At 42.6% G+C, this 20,304-nt stretch overlaps 2 protein-coding genes across 2 annotated transcripts; one reads left to right on the plus strand and one right to left on the minus strand.

Moving 5' to 3' along the window:
- Window positions 1-1,865: 1,865 nt before the first annotated feature.
- On the plus strand, window positions 1,866-6,377 carry glipr2l (GLI pathogenesis-related 2, like). Its single transcript, XM_080500376.1, has 5 exons — window positions 1,866-2,107; window positions 2,681-2,789; window positions 4,326-4,429; window positions 4,944-5,021; window positions 5,752-6,377. Exons 1-5 carry the CDS (start codon window positions 2,095-2,097, stop codon window positions 5,916-5,918), a joined length of 471 nt encoding a protein of 156 aa, XP_080356502.1. The 5' UTR covers window positions 1,866-2,094; the 3' UTR covers window positions 5,919-6,377.
- Window positions 6,378-7,042: 665 nt separating this feature from the next.
- Window positions 7,043-18,237, minus strand: nacad (NAC alpha domain containing; the record flags this gene model as incomplete). Its single annotated transcript, XM_080501330.1, has 12 exons — window positions 7,043-7,111; window positions 7,628-7,750; window positions 7,855-7,989; window positions 8,083-8,229; window positions 8,360-8,428; window positions 8,978-9,069; window positions 11,297-12,253; window positions 12,833-13,526; window positions 13,629-13,855; window positions 14,246-15,203; window positions 15,325-15,611; window positions 18,153-18,237. The coding sequence occupies 12 exons, from the start codon at window positions 18,235-18,237 to the stop codon at window positions 7,097-7,099; spliced, it is 3,789 nt and encodes a 1,262-aa protein (XP_080357456.1). The 3' UTR covers window positions 7,043-7,096.
- Between the last annotated feature and the right edge of the window lie 2,067 nt (window positions 18,238-20,304).

Consider the following 20,304-nt stretch of genomic DNA (forward strand, 5'->3'; position numbering starts at 1 on the left):
AACATGGACACACACAGTATACACATATATACATTGTTAAGCAATGCTGTAGAATAATAAGGGTAATATTTTGATTTGTTTTTTAATATTTATGAAGAAATGCTTTGGTATCAATAAAATCTAATGTGGAAGCAAATAATTATTTCAAGAGGGCAATGCTGGGATCTATCTGAGTAGTTAACCAAAGGTTAAGAAATGAACAGTATTTTGTCTTTCTTTAATATTTGGACTTCGAAGAGGAAATAAACGTTTTCATTGTTCAGTTCAATGTATTTTTCTTTATTTATCTTGGTTTATTGATTTCTCTTTATAAACAGGTTTTCTTTTCAACTTCTGGTTGTTCAACAACTGAATCCTAATCAACCTGAGCGGTACAAAACGAGAAAAAGAAATGACTATTTCAGCATGTGAAAAAAAACAAAACAGAAATATCCTCAAAGAGAAATCAAACACCTAATAAATGTGTTGTGAACTTTATTTTTCATGTCTTCGACATAATATAGTGAACTGTGCCACTTTTCAGGAATGACTGACATCACTTAAGAGCGATGAAAGAAATGAATGAAAGGTGCCTGACCCCCATCATGTAAGGACGTGAGTGAAAACAAGAATGTCAACATTTTCATACCAGTCCACTCAGTAATTGTAGAAATCCTTCAGTCGATGCCAGTTTGTATACATGTACACTTAGTGGTAATTGATACTAACGTCGGGTGTCTCTGCAGTGACCTTGCTTTATTCAAGCTCAATAATGAAAGCACAAATTGTCATTCAGCACTTGGAAATCTTCAGTCAGCATTTACAGTTACACATGAGGAGGTTTTATCAGAGCACTTTGCCAACACAATGAAGTCCTATTGATTGAGACAATGTAAGAGGGCTTTTCTGAAGCATCCATTCTTTACACAGGCCCGTGGCCATGTGCAAAGAGTGCAGTCACTGTTTCAAATGCTGAGTAATGGAAAAATATGAGGTCATTCATGGCATCTAGCTGCAAGTTATTTATGCCTTTGTTAGAAGCGCCATTAAAGCGCCATTAAAGCATGAGAAGAGAAGAAACCTATACAGGGAAAACAAACAGTAGAAATTTCTTCTGCGGCCTCCTGCCTTCTCCTGTGTGTGGGAGGCGACAGGTAAATTGTTCAATCATTCATGTTCTTCATCTTGTCTTTCATTCAGCAGGGAGGTTCAGCAGTCATTCTTTTTTCATGTGGGCGGATTAAGAGCAATTTACTGAACCAGACGTTATTGATCAAACTTTTTATTTATTTATTTATTTGTTCATGCTATTTCATGCCATTTCACAATATATATATATATATATATATATATATATATATATATATAGGCAACTGAAAGCAGCGTGTGTTGCCTGTTGTTTTTAATGATGTCCGATGCATACTTCATTCTTTTATTTAGATGTATTTTCTTTTTTTTGTGTGTGTTAGATTGAGTCTATTTAAAGATTGAAAGTGAAAGAGACATTGGCATATAAACTTTAGTTCAATACATTAGAAGACCAGTTTGGAAAAAAAGAAAAAAGAAAGAAAAAGCCACAGTCTCATTCACATAAACTAGAGGGTTTTTTTTTTTTTCTCAGCAAGAAACCACCAGAAACCAGACTGTTGGACCCATATATGGAGATGTGTCTCATAAAGATGATGTCAGCAGTGGGTGAAGGGGTTCCCCTTTCATTTGGAGGAATGCACAGGCAGCTGTGGGTGTGAGCTTCTCTGGGCCATAAAGAAAGAGGCAGGGCGTGCAGAGGGCAGGGCGTGAGGCTGCAGGGGAAACAGGCGGCAAGTTTCTTCAAATCAAGTGAAGCAAAACTCAAGGAGGAAGCATGTTGTGAAATAGAAATGATATCCGGATGAATAGCTGAGGGGGAACTTTGTGAAAAATCTTTATATTTAGGGTGCGATGAGATAGGATAAACATATGAAGAGCTGATTCAGAACTCCAAGACTTGCAAACTGCAACAAAAAGGAGAGACCGAAAGAGAGAGAGAGAGAGAAAACAAGACAGAGCAGAAGCTGCTTTCACTCTGTGCAAAGCTTGTTACTGATCTCGCTGAAGCCTTCCTGTGTCAGCACCATGGGAAAATCAGGTAAGTGGATACTGCACCCTGTGGAGTTTAACTTTGATTGTTGTGCGAGTTACAGCTTTGCCCCCACAAATGTGTCTGCACACATGACTCATGGCTTCCTGGTTCGTGAGCCTTGCTATCTTAAATTAGATAAGAGTCATCTATCACATTTTCATGAATTGTAATGTGATGTGCTTCTTCTCTTCTATGCATTTTGTTGTCTCCACTGAGCAGCATGGCCGATGGATGCTGGCAGCATCCATTGTTTCTGTGTAACTATGTGAATGTGCCTATTGTGTGAGCACTTGAGAGATTGTGAGACGTATGAAAAGGCCAGTGAGTGATAGGCACCAGGCAGGCGGGGATGGGTGGGGTAGGGTGGGGGTGTTGTGGATGACGTTTTCTGCCCCATCATCCGTCACCAATTCAGCACTTGCTGTCTGAGGTCAGTCAGACTGTAGGTTGGTTTTGCTGCAGCCATGTGTGTGTGTGTGTGTGTCAGTCCTTGTATTGCTTCATTAAGTGTTTTTTGTCAAGATGACGTCTAACTCTGCTGCTGCCTCTGGTCCCCTTTGGTCCCTCTGGTCCCTCAAGCCTCCAAGCAGTTTGCTGAAGAGGTGCTGCACTGCCATAACGAGTACAGGAAGAAGCACCAGGCCCCTCCGCTGAAGCTGAGCAGCAAGTTGAGCAGAGAGGCTGCCCGGTGGGTTAATGCACAACACAGATCAAATTAGAAACCTAATTAGCAAGGACTACACATGGCAGTCATTGTCAGACCGCCCCGGATAACGGTGACAGTCGCAGCTCGGTCTGTCAAGTCCAATCACCATTAAATGTAACATGAGCTCTCAGGTGTTTGGCTTGTTTTTGTTGCGCTCACTTTTTATGTTGACAACATATTTACCACTAATTGTGGCCACATCACTTCTTTCAAATTAATTTTGGAAGAAGCTTTGTTTCAAACTATTGGGAGAGAAGCTGTGGAAATTAATTGCATAAGACCGTTCAGCATTGTGTGAAAAAAAAACGGAAAGGAACGTCTCCTGCATAATACCCTTTCATTCCATTTACTTAAGTATGTTTGATGATGCAAAGCAACAAAAGCAAAAGCTTCATGTGTCATAAACCTAATTATATAGAGAAGCAGCTGAAGCACAGTAATGACTGAGAAGTTGTTCATCCATTCATGCTTGTAAATCATTTGATTCAGGAAGGCTGATTGAGAAATGCTCTCACTGATCTTTTTCTTTAAATAAGAAACTGCAACTTTAATGCTGAAAATCTACACTATGGACATTAATATCTCTGACATTTAGTCAGTGCTGTTGTGTTTAGTGCAGGATGCTGATGACGTCCCTATGACAGTTGAATTGCTATAGTCTCAAAACATCACACAGGTTGTTCAGAACATGATCAGACCACATTGTTTTGTTTTGTTTTTGTATTTCAAACGTCAGCTTGTCCAGAAAGGTCCCTGTACTCCAAGTGGCCATTCAGTCCCTGGTTTGCCAATAAAGTTAATTTATTATTATCAGGCTATTTTTGTAGCTACATAAATCAATAAATAAATTCCCATGTTGAAAAATGCTATATGATGAAATGTTGTGAAAGAATTTGAAAACATTTTTTCAGACATTTACATATTAGCATTTTTACATATATACATATAATCAACATTATAGAGGTAAACACATTTTGCATATATTGTCGCCACATCCCTGCAGCTGTCGTTTATATACATTCACTTATACACACACATTCACGGTAATCATGTTTGAAAAGTACTTGTAAGAAGAACAATGTATGTCATCCTATTAATTCTATATACCAACATATTATTTAATATGTTTCTGAAAACCGTAATGCCTTTTTCATATTAACTCATCAGTTATATTTTGTAATGTAACTTCTGTTGGTATTCTATACTTATGGGATATATTTACACACATGGCTCCCTATGAACACACAATCACTCATTTAAATCCCTTCTTCTGTCATTGTGTTGTTCTTATTTTCCTTATGGGGCTGGATTACCCCCACTGCAAATTACTTCAGCAGAGAAGAGGGTGTACACAGACAACAGGAGGTAAAACACTCCTCAGCCAATTGCACCCGATTCACCACTTTGGCGGATTATATATTTTATGTATACCTATATATCAGGATCCACAATGTAAAAGTGAGGAAAACAGGAAAACACAAGCCAGTAACCAACAGGCTGAACTTTCTCTTTCCACAGTTACGCTGAAAGTCTGGCCAGCACACGGATCCTGAAACACAGCGTTGAGTCCAGCAGAGGGAGCTGTGGAGAAAACCTGGCATGGGCCTCCTATGACCAGACAGGTAGTCAGAGTGCATGCATATAATGAGAAAGTACTGCAAGTAAGCATTTTAATGACAGGTGGTGTCTGTCTCAGCCTCACTGTACTCATGTGATTTCTTCCAACATGGCCGTCTCCATGGATACGTTTCTTTGTGATAAAGAGAAAATGGGAAAATCTAATAAGACACATTCCTCTGTGCAATAGTTTAGTCTACTTTTAAGTCTGGAATAAAATGCTTGATCCCAACTCCCTGTGCCTGCAAATGAGCAGCTGGGACCTATTTTGCCCTTCTCACTCCAGATACCATGACTCACCGCAGAAATATGTCAGCCCGGGCCAATGTGATTCATAAAACATCTACACTGCAGCAGCGGGTGACACAAAGTGCAGTGCTGTAAACAACATGGGCCTGAGGGGGATTTGTAACTCAAAGATGCCGTCTCTTTACATCGCTATTAGTCTGATTAATATGGATGACCTGTGACTGATTTGACTGTCCTTTTAAGTTGCTTTTCTGTCCCGTGCTCGTGCAGGGAAGGATGTGGCAGACCGCTGGTATGATGAAGTGAAACAGTACAATTTCAATCGTCCTGGATTCTCCTCTGGCACGGGTGAGTATCACAAACGTGTGTGTGTGTGTGTGTGTGTGTGTGTGTGTGTGTGTGTGTGTGTGTGTGTGTGTGTGTGTGTGTGTGTGTGTGTGTGTGTGTGTGTGTGTGTGTGTGTGTGTGTGTGTGTGTGTGTGTGTGTGTGTGTGTGTGTGTGTGTGTCTCATTTTAATCTCAGTCTATCTGTTGCTTACTGCTTGTTGTTGTCGGTTGCCGCCAGTTTCTCTTTCTCTCTGTGGGACACTTTCTCAGGCATGTTATTCTTGTGCTGAGGTCACATTTTCAGCCAATGTGTGACTGTCTGACTCGGTGACTGGGGAAACTGAGAGGGAATCACAATCTTCTGTATCACTCCTAAGCCTGTCAGTCTGCATTAATTTATTCAGATGTTTTCCCACAGCCACAGCGTATGCGTATGTGTGTACTATGGGGAGTTGGTTTATCACAAACGATGCAGATCACTTGTAGGTCATCGCAGTGATTTACACTGACTCATTCAAAGTTCCCAGATAGTTACAGAAGGGGATACGATGTGCAAAGTACCAGGAGAGGTATTAAAATTCCAACGTCTGTAAATGTTTAGAAGAACTTAAAATGATGTGTACTTAGTTTCAACCAAGTCCTAACAGAGTATTTTTTTTTTTTTTATCCCTCACTCCTATCCCATCCCCCTGCTGTTAGATGTCTTCTTCACGCTTTGAATTTATAATTTCTTTTTCTGTTCGTCCCACAGGTCACTTCACAGCAATGGTGTGGAAGAGTACCAAACAGCTGGGCGTTGGAAAGGCCACAGCATCCGACGGGTCTTCCTTTGTGGTGGCCAGATACTTTCCAGCTGGGAATATTACTAACCAGGGACACTTTGAGAACAATGTCCTCCAACCTCTCACCAGCTCCTAGGGTGGCATTGGTCCCTTGGCTTGACTTGGGAGCCCAGAGGCATTTATTTTTGATTTTCAGGAGAACTAGACTGAACTGCAATGAGGAATACTCAGGAGAGCAACAATTCCTGCCAAAGGAGAGAGCCATACAAGAAAGATGTTTTTTTTATTTTTTTGAATGCCACTTTAATATTGATAACAAAAAAAAACTGTTTGGTTTGTGAAAATCTATACTATCCCTTTAAATAATTGCTTTCATTACACGTGATAGTATTTGAATCATTAACAGCAGTTTCTTTTTTATAATTTCCCACATTGAAATACTACCTATGCTTTCACATTGGTTTGGTTTTGTGTGAATAACATGTGAAGGCTTGAGATGCTTCGTACTGTATCTTTTGCATTTTTTTAATCGTCCAAGATGGTAGTCCTGTGTCTATGTGTTATATTGCAAATGGTTTTGTACAATAAATTTTAAACGTTCTGTCCGACATTCTGTGGCATCACACAACCATGCATCTTCTATGATTGCTTCGTCCAACCTATGGTTGTAGGCTGATCACTTCTGGTGATGGCCGTCGACAGATGTCTCTACCACACACATTAACCCCTATGTAGCATCACTATTTAACCTTATTATGTTGGTGTGTTTGGTCTGTGGGAGAACATGCAAGCAACTCAAACAAAAATGGAACGAATTACCTGCACATGACCAACATGTTACAAAATATAATGATGAACTGAAAGTTTAGCATTTCACCATGAAAAATCACACCTATTAGTATTAAAAATTGTATTTTACTTGTCTTATCCAGAAAGAACCTTATCAGGCTATTCTTTAAAATGTGCCATCTAATTTTGAGAACCAGAGTGCAAAGCCTTGGCTCCACTGTGATCTCTGCCACCCCATAAAGGAATCGGTGACATCACTGAATAAAGTGAGATTATCTGCAGAATTTGTATCAATCTTTTTATAGTAAAAAAAAAAAAAAAAAATCGATTCATGAGGCAAAAGAGCTGACATCAGAACGGACTTTATTTAGCAGATATTGGGGGGGGGGGGGGGGGGGGGGGGGGGGGGGGGGGGGGGGGGGTGGGGTGCAACATAGATTAGCAGCGATACAGAAGAGTCAGTATAGTATTTAGGCTTTTTAGGCTGGAGAAGGGAGTCGTGGGATGTTACATCGTCCTCATCACTCACATGGTCAGTTCCTGTGAGAAAGAGGTGCAGAAAAGTAAGAGGAAAAAAAAGATTTAGATTGAAACTGAATTGTACAATCATCACAAATAATATTCACATCTCAACAAAAGTAATTCCTACACTCAAGTTGAACCTGTTTCTTTCCACTCACTACAGATGATTTGGAAAAAAAGGAGTAAATGTATTTGATGTTTTAGAGTTTGAGCTGTGCCGCTAATCTTAAATCACGTTCATGAGGTTTTACAACCAAATCATGAAAAGAAAATAATCTGCGTCACTTGAAAACTCCTGCAGTAACCTCAGGGTTGGTAGCTGCTGCCACCTAGTGGCGATGTACCCGCCATCGATGACCTACAGGACTGCAGAGGTTACTCAGTTACTGGGGAGAAATTTTACTTGTTCATTTGTCCTCTGCTCTTTCTCCAACTTCCTGCTTGTCGACTATGACTCATTATTTTGTACACCATCTGTCCTCTTTCCCTCCCTTCCTCCATCCCTCTCTCTCTTTCTCTCCCCTCCTTCCTTACCATGATAGCATTCACAATGTCATTCTTGTTGTGTTTCAGCGCACGGATGGCCTTGGCTCGTGACACGTTGGCCTGAGCCATCACCAATTCGATGTCTCTCTGCTCCAGACCGCCTTCGTCCAACTGATGGATGGAAAGAAGAAGAGAAAAAGAAATAGGCAATTAAAAGCACTGACAGCTCAAGTAGTGCATATATATTCAGAAACAACAGTAGAGACTCTGAGTACCTCTTCCTCCTCCTCTTCACTCTCCTCCTTGATAGTGAGGCTGGGTGGGACCGGTGGAGTTAACGGGGAGGAAGTCACAGGCACCTTGAATTTTTCTGCAGCTGCTTTGTGAGCCTGCTGAGACAGGTCTTCGATCTGACGAGTGAAAAAGAGAAGGGGGGGGACTGAGTGAGAGGAAATTATGAACATGCACTGACAATTAAATGAAAGGCCAACAAAGAGATTCACCTTTGCTTCTCCAAATACAATATAGATGTCTGACGCAGGACTTTTGAATACATCAGGTCTGCTGATGACAAACAGGATACTCTTGGACTTCCTAATAGTGATTCTGGTCACACCGTGGACTGGCTTCAGACCCAGTTTAGACATGGCCTACATACAGAAACAGCAGCAGAGAATCAGCAAAACCTCAACACTGACATTATGCAGAACTATTATTAGAAAGTCCTCGATTTAAATTTATAATTAGTTTTTTTTTTTCTCTTTGTATCTTTGACCCGACCTTGCGTGCCTTTTTCTCACTGCGGCTCTGTTTTGGTCTGTTCAATCCTTCATCTGCAGAGGAAATGGACTGTAGGGAGGAAAGCAAATCGGTGAGCTCACTTTAACAATGGATGGATGGATGGATGGATGGATGGATGACTGACCTTGGTTCCTTTTCATCTAATAAAACACAAGATAAGGATGGCTGTTGCTTTCTGTTTTGTATTTCTTTGTCGAGGTCGGAAAAAACAGTTTTCTTTTGTTTTATCATGAAAAGCAGCAGTTTCCCAAACGTTGATTAAAAAACTATAAACTAAGACAACAGCCACAACAGCTAAATCACAAAAAGAAATAGCCACAGAACCATGAATCTCATTGTTGATATTGTGATGAAAAGACATAGCAGCTAACATGCGCAACATGAAATATAAAGGAATCAGATCACTGCTTTTGCTTATTTATTTATTTTTTTAGTTTTGTTTGTTTTTTTCAACTGTTGGCATTTAAGGAGACTCTCACTATGAAATTATTGTATCATGGCATGGGCACAGAAGTTATGATAATACATTACATTCAACATGCATCAAAAGGTGAGATTTAATGTAAAGAGAAAAATGAAGCATGTCAACTGACTCACCTGTGGCTCGGAGGGTCTTATTGGCTCTGGCTCTTCTAACTCCGGCACTGACCCTTCACTCTCAGACTCATTACAGGAAGCAAGTATAGAACCTATATGAGGGCATGCATGTGAAAGAAGCCCGTGTCAATATTTTGAAAGGAACTTAAAGTAACAAAGGCACTTCTGAGTCTGTTGTATCCATTTTATGGTGTTGTAACATCATGAAATGTTCTAAGGAATCAGATTAGCCTATGGCAAACAAAGGTTAGGGTTACTATAGATTTATAAACAAAAGGCAGAAAGAGAAAACCGGGAGTAGTTCAACAAAGACTAATGGAATTAAGGTAATTTAGATTTAGATTATCTAGATTATTTAGATTATCCATAGTTGGTTTTAAAAAAGAAACTCACAGTTGTTTTTGAAGGATAGATCAATCTCTTCAGAGATGCTGTGGCTGTGACTGATTGGACAGCCTGAGTGTCTGTCAGAGAGATGACGGGACGAGAAAGGCTGGGTTTCCTGTTGATTGGTAGCATCACAGACATTGTGAAATGATCCATTCCTACTTCCTCTGGGTTGGGATCGCTGCCCATGTCTGGGTGGTGCACAATCATCTTCACTGTCAGTCTCCTCTTCAGCCAAGCATGGACCTTACAGAACATACATGCATTATCATTCACACATCAGGAAGTTCATATTCTTCTTGAAACTCACAAGCAAACAGTCTAGGGTGAAATAGTAGCAGTGTTCTTTTCAAATGCAATTCCATTAACTAAGGTACAACAGAACAAATATAGAATTTGTAAGTGTATATTGGGTTGTTTTATCAACATAACAATCATAACATAACGTTGTTCATTTACCTCTGCACCTGCCTTGGGGACTCCACATGGGGCCTTGTTTGATTTGCTTCTGAGGAAGGATTCCAACATTCGCCTGAATCTGTGAGTGTGATTGGCTTTGGGGACGAGACTCTTGAGTCCCTGATCCAGGTGACGAAGACCTCTGGTCAGCCTGGAACAAGTCTAATGGCATGGCAGTGGAAAATGAGGGTGAAGAGACACTTGTGGTTGATGTAGATGATGTGGACAGGGCATCGGTCAACTCTTGAAAGTAGCTGTTGGGATATCCAGAACGAGCAGCTGGCTTAGAGGACACGGAGAAAAGGGCGGGGTTGGTGTGGCATGGGGATAGTGAGGATTGCTGTTGGGCTGAGAGAACAGGTTGGGATTCCTGCACTGGTGTAGGAAGATCATTTTCTGGCTCTGTTGAGGCACAAGGTAGTGAGGAGGATGATGAGGAAGAAGAAATAGGAGATGCTGTGGAAGAATGGGGATTCAGTGAGTATTCCATGTTGTTGTGGAGAGATGTGTCGTTAATGTTGTTGTCGTTAATGTCCACTGCAATTCTTCTGTGACTAACAGATAGAGGTCTATTATCGAGCACTTCTCCTTTCTGTTGTAAGTCTTGGTCCATTGCGTTCACAACATTGAGGTTTTCTGTGGTAAACGCAACAGAGCTGTGATGTCCATGGCAATGACTTTTGACATCAGGGCAAGAATTGACAGCTTTCTGTGTCGGTAAAGCAGCATCAACTTGATCTGTTGCAGATGTTCTTTGTTGAGAGTTGTTATTTGCATTGTGGACTGTCTTAATTGTAGAACTGTTAGCGATCTCCTTCGCCCATTCATCCGTTGTGGCATTTAATGGACGAGAGGGTTTCTTTGGATCATCAATAATTCCAAGGTTGGAGTCAGCATGGCTGCCTGTCTGAGATGCCCTTTGTTTGTTCTGCTTTCCTCTCCTCCCTTTCTTAGTAGGAGTTGAAGCATCTGTGCAAAATCCGCCCTGAGGTGTTTGACAGACAAAGTGCTCTGGTTCTTTCTGCGCTGAGAAAGATTTGCTGTCCTGTTTGTTTTTTGTTTTTTTTTCACCTCTGTTTTTTGCATTTCCCCCGACCTTTTCCTCCTCATCATCCCCTGAGTCACACTCAACACATGGATGTCCACTAAAGGCATCTTTAGTCTTTGGTTTATCTACAATTCTGTCAGATACATGACAGACTTCATTTTTTCTTTGGACTTCCTTCTGAGGCTTCACCATCACTGTTTCTGACTGACAAACATTTTTGACTTTGTCTTCAGAAGCTCTTCTTTGTTGGCTGCAATCAAATTTGCATGTAGGAGTAAAGGATCCAAAGGATCCCTGTAGCAAAGAAAACATTCTACTCTCTGGACTGACTGGCTGGCATTGTACACTAGTATGACGTTTTGACTCTTTATCTGGTGAATCAAGGCCTTCATTTGTTTCAGTTTCAGCCGAGATGCCACAGATACCATCCTCAGACAACGGTGTTTGCTTTGTTTCTGATGTTCGGTTTGCCAAGCTCTCTGTTGGTTCCTGTCGTTTATCATCTGAAACTTGAGTTGGCATTTCTTCAAGCGGAATATTGGACACGGACTCTCTAACGCTGATGCTCACACTCTGGTGTCTTACTTCCTCTGACAGAGCATTCAGACTTCCATACAAGCTCACTTCCAAGGAGTTAAAAGTAGAATCATTGTTGTTGTTAGAAGTATTCCAAGCATCTTGTGTCTGTGCGTCAGTGTTTTCTAATTCATTGTCTGGATTGAGATTACTAACATCATCCTCTGGAAATCGGGAACTGCCATCCTCTCCTCCTCCTGCTTCTGAAATCTCCTCAATAGACTTCCAACGGGCCAAATTGGACTCACAGGCTCCCCCTACGACCAAATCATCATCAGTTATTTGGTCCTTCTTTCCATGCTGGCTGTTGTCATCTGCTTCATCAAAAATAGAACTCACAACATTATCATAGTTTTTGCACTCGTCACTTGGAACCATAGCTGTCTGTGAGCTCTGGCCCTCCGCATCACATATGAGGAGGCTCTCTGCTTCTAAGTCATATCTCTTTCCCATCGACAATGAGAGAGATTCCCCTGCTCCCCACACGCCACATTCAGATGCTGAACCTAATCCTAGACCGAAGCCGAGTCCCATCCTGGTGTCAGACCATGCTCCAGCTATCGGGCCCATCTCTCTGCTCGTCTCTGTTTCAGAGTTTTCCCTTTTTGGTGAAATGGCAAGCGGAGAGTGTGGGGATCCGACGGCTCCCAGCGCCCCCTCATCAGTACTCAAGGTGTTTTCCCTCAGGTTCTCCTGGGCAGAGTCAACAGGGCATTGTTCAGAGGTTAAGACCAGATTGTCAGCCAGTTCTGAAATCACTTCCGGGGAGGCAGAAATAGGGATGTTACTGAGGTTGGGACAAGGATCTTTAGGACAAGACAGAAGAAGAACACCTTTATTCAAGTCATTTGTAGCAGTGAATATTTTTACAGAGGGACCGGACTCAGTGATTCGACACTCAACTGAATCATTCCCACTCTTCTGTTCAAGCTCCATATTGGTGTGAAAGCTGGACTCTGCCCCAATTTGCCCATCGTATTTAGCTGAAAAAGCCTTTGATAATGCCACCCTACTTGCTCCTACAGCCCTTTGACTTTCAGAGTGGTAATGACGTGGCTTTATGAGCAATTTGTATGAGTCCCTTTCGAGTTCTTTTGTGGGCTCATCTCCTGAGTAACCACAGCACAGGCGGGTTTCCTCTGACAGTTCTTGTAAGGGGAGCAAGCTGTCTGGCTCAGCCGTATCCTGTACAGAAGGGCCAAAGGAAGGAAGAGTCTGAGGTTCAGTATCAGAATCAAGTGAAGCGGGAAATATTGCAGATGTTGTGGGAGAAGCAACATAAAGACTTTTCTTGGACTCTTCAGGGGTTTTAAGACAAGAACGCTCCTCTATTGTCTCGCTTCCATCTCGATGTTTGTGCAGGTTGCTTTGAGACTCTGGCTGACCAGATGTTCCTTGTGATGGACTGGACAGTTTCTCCTGATCCTGATCCACCGGTTTGTCTTGGGCTGCTTGCATATGCACAGATTTTGTGCAACTTGCTTCACTCTTGGACTCTACTTGAGAGCCTGATTGAGGTTCATGATTTTTAGGTTCATCTTGGGGTTTGTTGTCCACATTATTGCTTTTGGGGTGTTCAGCAATGGCTTCAGAAAGACCTGTTGCTTGTTCGTCCATGTTGAGTTGTGTGTGCAAAGGTTCAGCTTGAGCTGTACCAAGGGTTGACTCCTGTTCGGGTCCTGACGGGACTTCATTCAGATCATATCCGTTTTCTGCGGTTGGTTCTAGAGATTGTGCATGCCTCTCAGTGCTGTATAAACGTTCGTCTTCCTCCCCATTGTATGATGCAGAATCTAGAGAATCATCAGTATCATCTTGGAAACAGAACGATTCATCCAACACCTCATTAATGGATGTTTCTGAAAGTGAAGGAAGGAATGATGCTGAACTGTCTTCATCTGTTGCATCATCGACAGCTTTGCTATCACAATCATCATCATCATCGTCATCATCGTCATCATCCTCATCATCATCATCCTCTTCCTGTGCTTCAACTTCTTCTACAACTTTCACCTCTACCTTGCCTTCCTGACCAACCTCATTGTGCTCCTCAGTTTCCTCATCTTTTTTATTTGTCTCCTGTTCAAGGGTGTCAGCTTCGCCACTGGCCTTTACTTCTCCATCATCATGACCATCATCCTCTCCATCATCCTCATCATAACCATAATCATCATCATCCTCTTCATCGTCATCATCATCATCTTCTACATCTGCCTCCTCTTCTCCAGCTGCATATGCATCTACATTTTGTCCTTCATGACTGTCTTGAACTATGTCATTTTCATCCTCCGTGGGAAAGAGGGTGATTTCCATTGAATCAGCCTTAAAGATTAGGCTGGTGTGGAGAGGAAACGAAATGAGGGAAGCAGGAATCATCCTTTCCTCCTCTGGTATGTCATCACCACAAGCTGCTTGAGAAAGTAGGAAAGAACTTGGGCCAAGCCTATCAAAGGCACCAGAACAGAAGGCATCCAGAGGGAGGACGTTTGACTCAGGGCTAAGGCCAGATGGACCCATTGTTATGCTCTCAGAGTCAGGAGTCAATGTTGGCGAAAGAAGATCTTGATGAGCATTGCTCTGTCCATAATGTTCTTCTGATATGCAAGCTTGTAGCTGCAGTCTCAGGCCTGTCTCCATAGGTCCAGGATACTCAGTTCTTCCTGTGGCAGCTTCTTCTAGTGGACAGAGAGAACTTTCAGACTCTCCTCCATCTTCCTGGGAGTCACTGCTGCAACTGCTCCTAAGAGGGGACCGATCCTCTGTCACCCAGAAAGGACGACAACTTTCCCTAGAATTACTGATCTCTTCCCCTTTTCGAACTTCTTCCTCCTCCACAATCACTGAATCGGTTATTCCAATCCGTGAAGTCATAGCAAAGTCCTCAGGATGGTACAAGCAGTAATTCCCTGCTCTTTCCTCCTCCCGCTCTGCACTCACTCTGCCCTTTTCCTCTCCATCTTCATCTCCTATCTCTGACAAGGAGCCCACAAAACAAGCAGGGGCTTCTGGGTTTTCTTCTGTTAGGAGCAGATTGGGGGAAGTGGAGGGAGAAGTGGAGGATGTATAAGAAGAGGCCCAGCTGCCTCCCTCTGCTGTAATATAAGAACCAGAAGGAGAAGTGAGTGGGGAGCAAAGCTCCTCACTGTCAGATGGAGAGCTAGGAGACAGAGGGCAGACTGGGGAACCAGGATAGGAGTGATGTTTAAGGTAGGACGAGTGAGAAGCCATCTTGATTGGTGTAGACGGGGCAGTATAATAAAGGTCTGGGTCAAGCGTGGAGGGAACACCCACCCGGAGTGGGTCAACAACATATGTTGGCTCAGAGAAGGACAAAGCAACTGAACAGGAGAGCTCGGAGAAAGAGAGGGAAGGCACTTCATCCTGAGAGAGGGTTTGACCCTCTTCCTTGTCTGTCAAACTGTGGCCGGCTGTGACTAACTCTGGAGAAGAGGAGGAAGGGAATGGTGGGTTGTGAAAAGGAGATGGGAGTATGATTCTGGGCTCCTCAGGCTGTTTTTGAGAACTTTGGGGTTTGCATTCCTCTTTGCTGATTTCCAGCAGAGTCTCTTTTGCTTGTGTCTGAGGCCCTGGAAAGCTAGGGAAATAAGGTAAAGGTATGGCCTGACCACCTGTTTCCAGTGGCTTCTCATTCTGGGCTTCTGTGGTTTTGAGCAGAGTCTCCTGACCCATCACAACCCGGGTGTCAATGGTCTGCTCTTCCTGATAGTCACTCTCCACCTCAGAACCAGTCAGGACCTGTAAATAATACATTATACATGCAAAACAATTCCATATCAGTACAGCACTGAAACAGGTAGCACATCTGTGGTCAACTTGGAAATGTAAATCGCAAAATTCTGTGGGTATGCACACACACCTTGATTCTCTCCATTTTGACCGGGACATGGCGGCCACACGGCCCATGACCACCTAGTTTTCCAGACAATCTTTTTGTGTTGTGGTTGCGATAATCAGAGCCCTCAGGCTGAGGTCGTTGAGAACCAGAGGAGCTTGGCGTCACATGAAATAGCCGTGGTCCAAATGGAGAAGTGCATGCTGGGAGTCGTTTCTGTGGCGTACTGGGGGATGGGCTTGAGCCACTGTCACTCGGTGAGGAGCCACTGTCACTCGGGGTGGAGTCAGTCGATGGGTGTCTGATCATGTCTGAAATAACCAGATAGAGTAGGGTTAAAATATAGTAAAATAACAAAACAACAAATAATAATCCATGAGACTTATGTTAGATTTGAATATTATTAAATTAACAGATATATAAAATTCTTGACATGATGTCGCTCCTTTATTGAAGAATAACAGATATCATATCTTCATAATTGAACTTCACTCTTGTCATCCCACACACAGTGGGAGCTTCAGAAATGTCACCAAAATGTCAGCTACTAATTTAAACAAACACATCTCAACTGTGCATATTCCTCTGACACTGCAAATTGTTACAAGAAGACAATAAGGCTGAAGTTTCTTTCTTTTCTTAATTTTAGAGCCAAAAACATAATAAGAGGCACAAATGGGAAAACATGGAAAGCTTTAGTCTGCCTCAGCTTGTCTGTCTTTTTCTTTATGGACATGATTCACAGTTTGCCGGGGGCACTTACAATGTTCTCCATACACTTGTCTTTTTAGCCCATATTATTTCCCGTGTTATCAACTGTGGTCAGTCATCTCAAAATCATTCATGCGAAATGTCAGAATGAATGAACGAAATTAGGTCAGGAGAAAGGGGAAGTCTTCGCATATGAGCATGAAATGGAAAAAGGAGGGAGAACATCAGATGAAAGATAGCTCTATATGTCGATTGGTTACTGTGACATAAAACTATGGATTCACATAAATATGCCAAGAAGATCTGGTGTGAGCTTCTTTCATGGCAGAACAGAACCTGTATCTGCTCTGTTAACTGGGCCATTGCCACCGTGACCTCAATCGACACGCTGATTGGTACACACACACACACACACACACACACACACACACACACACACACACACACACACACACACACACACACACACACACACACATACACACACACACACACACACACGCACACACACACACAATGTGCCCAACCAAATCAGTTTCTTTCTACTCAATCCTTCCTTGAATCCCCTTGAATCGCTCCTGAACATTGACTTTGAGATGAGTCGTACTACATGGATTGATAAAGCAGAACATTAATGTCTCCTGTTTGTTTATTCCCATGTCTCCCTTTCTTCTCAGGCCTCCCTCTCCTCCCTCACTTCTGTTTCTCCCTGCTTGGGGTGGTGACCGATTGAGGCATCTGCATTTAGCAAAAAGGCTGCCTGAACACTGTTTCAACAAGACGCTCAAGGTGTGTGTGTGTGTGTGTGTGTGTGTGTGTGTGTGTGTGTGTGTGTGTGTGTGTGTGTGTGTGTGTGTGTGTGTGTGTGTGTGTGTGTGTGTGTGTGTGTGTGTGTGTGTGTGTGCTGAGTCATACCTCGGAGACTGAAACCTGGCACTAGTCAGAAAACTGCATGCATTCGCTATAATCACATGTACACTCAGCTTCAGTTGCCATAAGCATACAAAACAATAATTAAAACATGTCTGGATGAAAGCAAATTGTGGAAATGAATATATATAAATACTGCACTGTGTTGCCTCCGTGAAGCTGGAATTGTAATCATTCCAGTAGAAACAACATAATGTGTGTTTTGCTTTGCAGTGAACTGAGCAGCCGTCTCCTGTGTGGGGATCAGGCCGCAGTTTAGCAGACTAGAGCTGCGTCACAGAGGCTGCAGCGCTGAATTGCCAACCCCAAGGGGATCCACTGCTTCAGCTACTGTTCAATTTGATCCGTGATAAAGAGATGCCACAGTCGTGTAATACACTCCATTGTATTGTCTTTTCCCGTTTTCGCAACCCCAATCTAAACACGCACATTTATTTAAAATATAGATATCTATAAGTACAAATGTATGGCAGAGAACTTTCTTTAAAGCATCTTCCTCACGCCCTTTGTGGCAGGTCCCTAAATTCACATTTTGGTACAGTTTCATTAGCAAGGACAAACATGAGCAATAGCAGATTGCAGCAGTATGATGAAGCCTTTGTGTTACAGTGCTCTCTGCCATGCTGCTGTGTCATGTTCCTGCTCAGGCTGGGGGAAGGGAGGAGCCACTCCACGCTGCTCGGCTCTTATAGCCCACAAACTGATGGAGAGATGTGGATGCAGATGAATATGGGGTTAGTGGGAGGATGCATCAGGGTGAGGAGGCCGGGTTTTGGGTGGGGGTGGTGTAGAGTGCCGGGGGGGGGGGGTTCAGACAAAGCAATTAGAAGACAGAAAGCACCTTTAAAGAAATATGATATTAATTTTGTAAGGAGGACTATAAAGAGGCGAGCTGAGAGTTGATGTGTTCGGATGGAAGAAGCTTTGGGGGGGGATGCTAATAGCCGGGACCTGGTAGAGCAGTCAACATACAGTTTAGTGAGGAGGCAAAACATGCAGCTGAATCACAGCTTACTCAGACTGCACATGTCAACAAACAGCAATGGCCAAGCTATGAACTCGATGTCCTTCACATGAGATATTCCACTTCTGTCTGCTTCCCTGTGCTTCCTCCTTCTTCTGAAAAGTCCTCAACAACTGCTCTAGTCTCCATCTCCGGCAATGAACAGCTAGATTACCACAGACTCCTCTCTCCATCCAAAAGGTCTTACCTGGTCCGGGGAGCCCTGTCTCCTCGGCTCCATGCTCTGGATCCTTGCTGATGGGGACAGATCTGTGAGTGCTCTCCCCTGGCATGCTTCTCGATGGCTCCCTTTGGCTCTGACGCAACGATAAACCATACAGCTGGAACAGACAAGGTGAACAGGGAGAGTGAAAGAGAGAGAGAGAGAGGGAGAAGGAGGAAGAAGAAGGGGAGGGGATCTGAATGCTCAGCGACCCAGCACTCAGATCTTCCCCGCAGCACGTGTCTGCCTATGTGTGTGTGTGTGAGAGAGAGAGAGAGAGGAAGAGATGAAGAGATGAAGAGAGAGAGAGATTATGTGTGTGTGTATGAGACCGAATGAGGCAGACCAACGCCAAGGGAGCGAGAGAGAGAGTCAGAGATGAGAACACAGGCTGGTCTCTCTGTGGTGCAGCACAGTGATGCTGCTGTTGTGGGCGTGTGTTTCTAAGCCTCATGATCCACTTCATCTCAATGCGTGTGTGTGTGTGTGTGTGTGTGAGAGAGAGAGAGAGAGAGAGCGAGAGAGAGAGAGAGAGAGAGAGAAAGAGAGAGAGAGAGAGAGAGATGCAGTATTCTTTTGATGCCCAGGTCCTGTGCTTTTCTCTCCTCCACCTCCTCCTCCTCTTCATCCTCCTCCTCTCTGCCTCTATCTCATCTCTGCCCCCCCCCCCCCCCCCCTCGCCCCCACCCCCATTCAAGCCATGACTGGATCTTGAGAGGTGATGTCAGCAGATTTCTGCTGATCTCTCTCTGCTGCCCCCGACTTCGATGGAAAACTGTAGTATTGCAAAAACAAGTCATATTGAAAGTGAACATTAAAAAACAAAAGATTGAGATGGAAAGGTGCAGAAGTGAAACCTGGAATTATATTGCTTCTCACATCTTCTGCCTGCAGCCCTAATTAGATCCCAGAGTAAACAAGGGAGGCTTTCGTCCCCGGGGACAACAAGAGCATCTGTTTCTGCCCTCCATCTTTGACTCCCATAAGGACATTTATCTAGTTTATTTCAACAACAAAGTCAAATCAAAGTGGTTTACTATGGGGAAAATAAAGGACCAGAATAAGAATCCAAATAAATCCAAATATGATAAACTACATAACATAAGAATAAAGTAGAAAATGCAAAATTGATTAAACTAATTTAATATTACAACAGTAATTCCAACAAAAGAACAGAATTTGTTATTGATGCTGCAGGACCCAGCCCACATTTGATTTTATGAAAAAGTGTGTTCGGTTTCTAACACAGACACTTCCAGCAGCTTCAGTGTGTTCGCTTCTGACTCAAGGCCTGGCCAGTTAAATAAATGAACATCTGCCTTCTGCTGTTTTGCTCACAAAGATAAGAAAAGTACAATTTAAGATCAATGTTACACACACAAAAAGAACTGATAGTAGATCACAGATATAAGACAAATGTCAGTAGTTCTACAACTGAGTCAGGGGCTCACTGAATTAAGCAGGAAACTATATGAAGACATAGCAATCTTTAAGATATGTTTCTCTATTTTACCTGTCATGACATCTGTGAAACATTGAGGTTGAGACAGCAGGTTCACACTAGAGCTTCTTGTTCAAAGAATTTTCATCTTGTTTATGTCAGATAAAATTATAGTCAAAAGCAAATAAGTTTTAACTCCAACAGTTGATAGCATGGGTCCAACTGAGTATTATCTTCTGTTGAAAGAGAATCTGTCGTCTTCATAACTTCCACTTATGTACATGTTGAAATGAGTCTAACCAGAATAATGACTATATAATAACAATCATAGAGAATTCCCTTTTACCGCCAATAATTTATCATCTGATCGAAATGGTGGTTTTAAAACCAATGAGAATCAAAACTGGTGCTTTTCCAGAACAGTATGTATTTAATTTGCGTAAAATGTAACAGCATAGCCATTTCATTTATTTAAATTTGGCAAAAATGAGTGAGGGACATGGTGGCCTGGAAGCACAAAATTCAGAAACCACGACAAAAATTTTCAGAAAGCACTACAAAATCCGGAATTTCCGAATTTTTCAGAATACAATGTAGTGTTTTCTTGATCTTGTCATGTTTTCTGAATTTTGTAGTGTTTTGCACTTTGAGGCCAACAAAGTTCAAGTCAGGCATGTATAAAGTTTTTGTTTATAT

This window comes from Blennius ocellaris (assembly GCF_963422515.1).
Source record: "Blennius ocellaris genome assembly, chromosome: 8".
Taxonomy (NCBI): Eukaryota; Metazoa; Chordata; class Actinopteri; order Blenniiformes; family Blenniidae; genus Blennius; species Blennius ocellaris.

Excerpts from the sequence above, each read along its gene's own strand:
- glipr2l (XM_080500376.1), top strand. Across the intron at positions 2,790-4,325 it reads TTGAGCAGAGAGGCTGCCCG|TTACGCTGAAAGTCTGGCCA; the intron begins GTGGGTTAATGC and ends CTCTTTCCACAG. Across the intron at positions 5,022-5,751 it reads TGGATTCTCCTCTGGCACGG|GTCACTTCACAGCAATGGTG; the intron begins GTGAGTATCACA and ends TTCGTCCCACAG.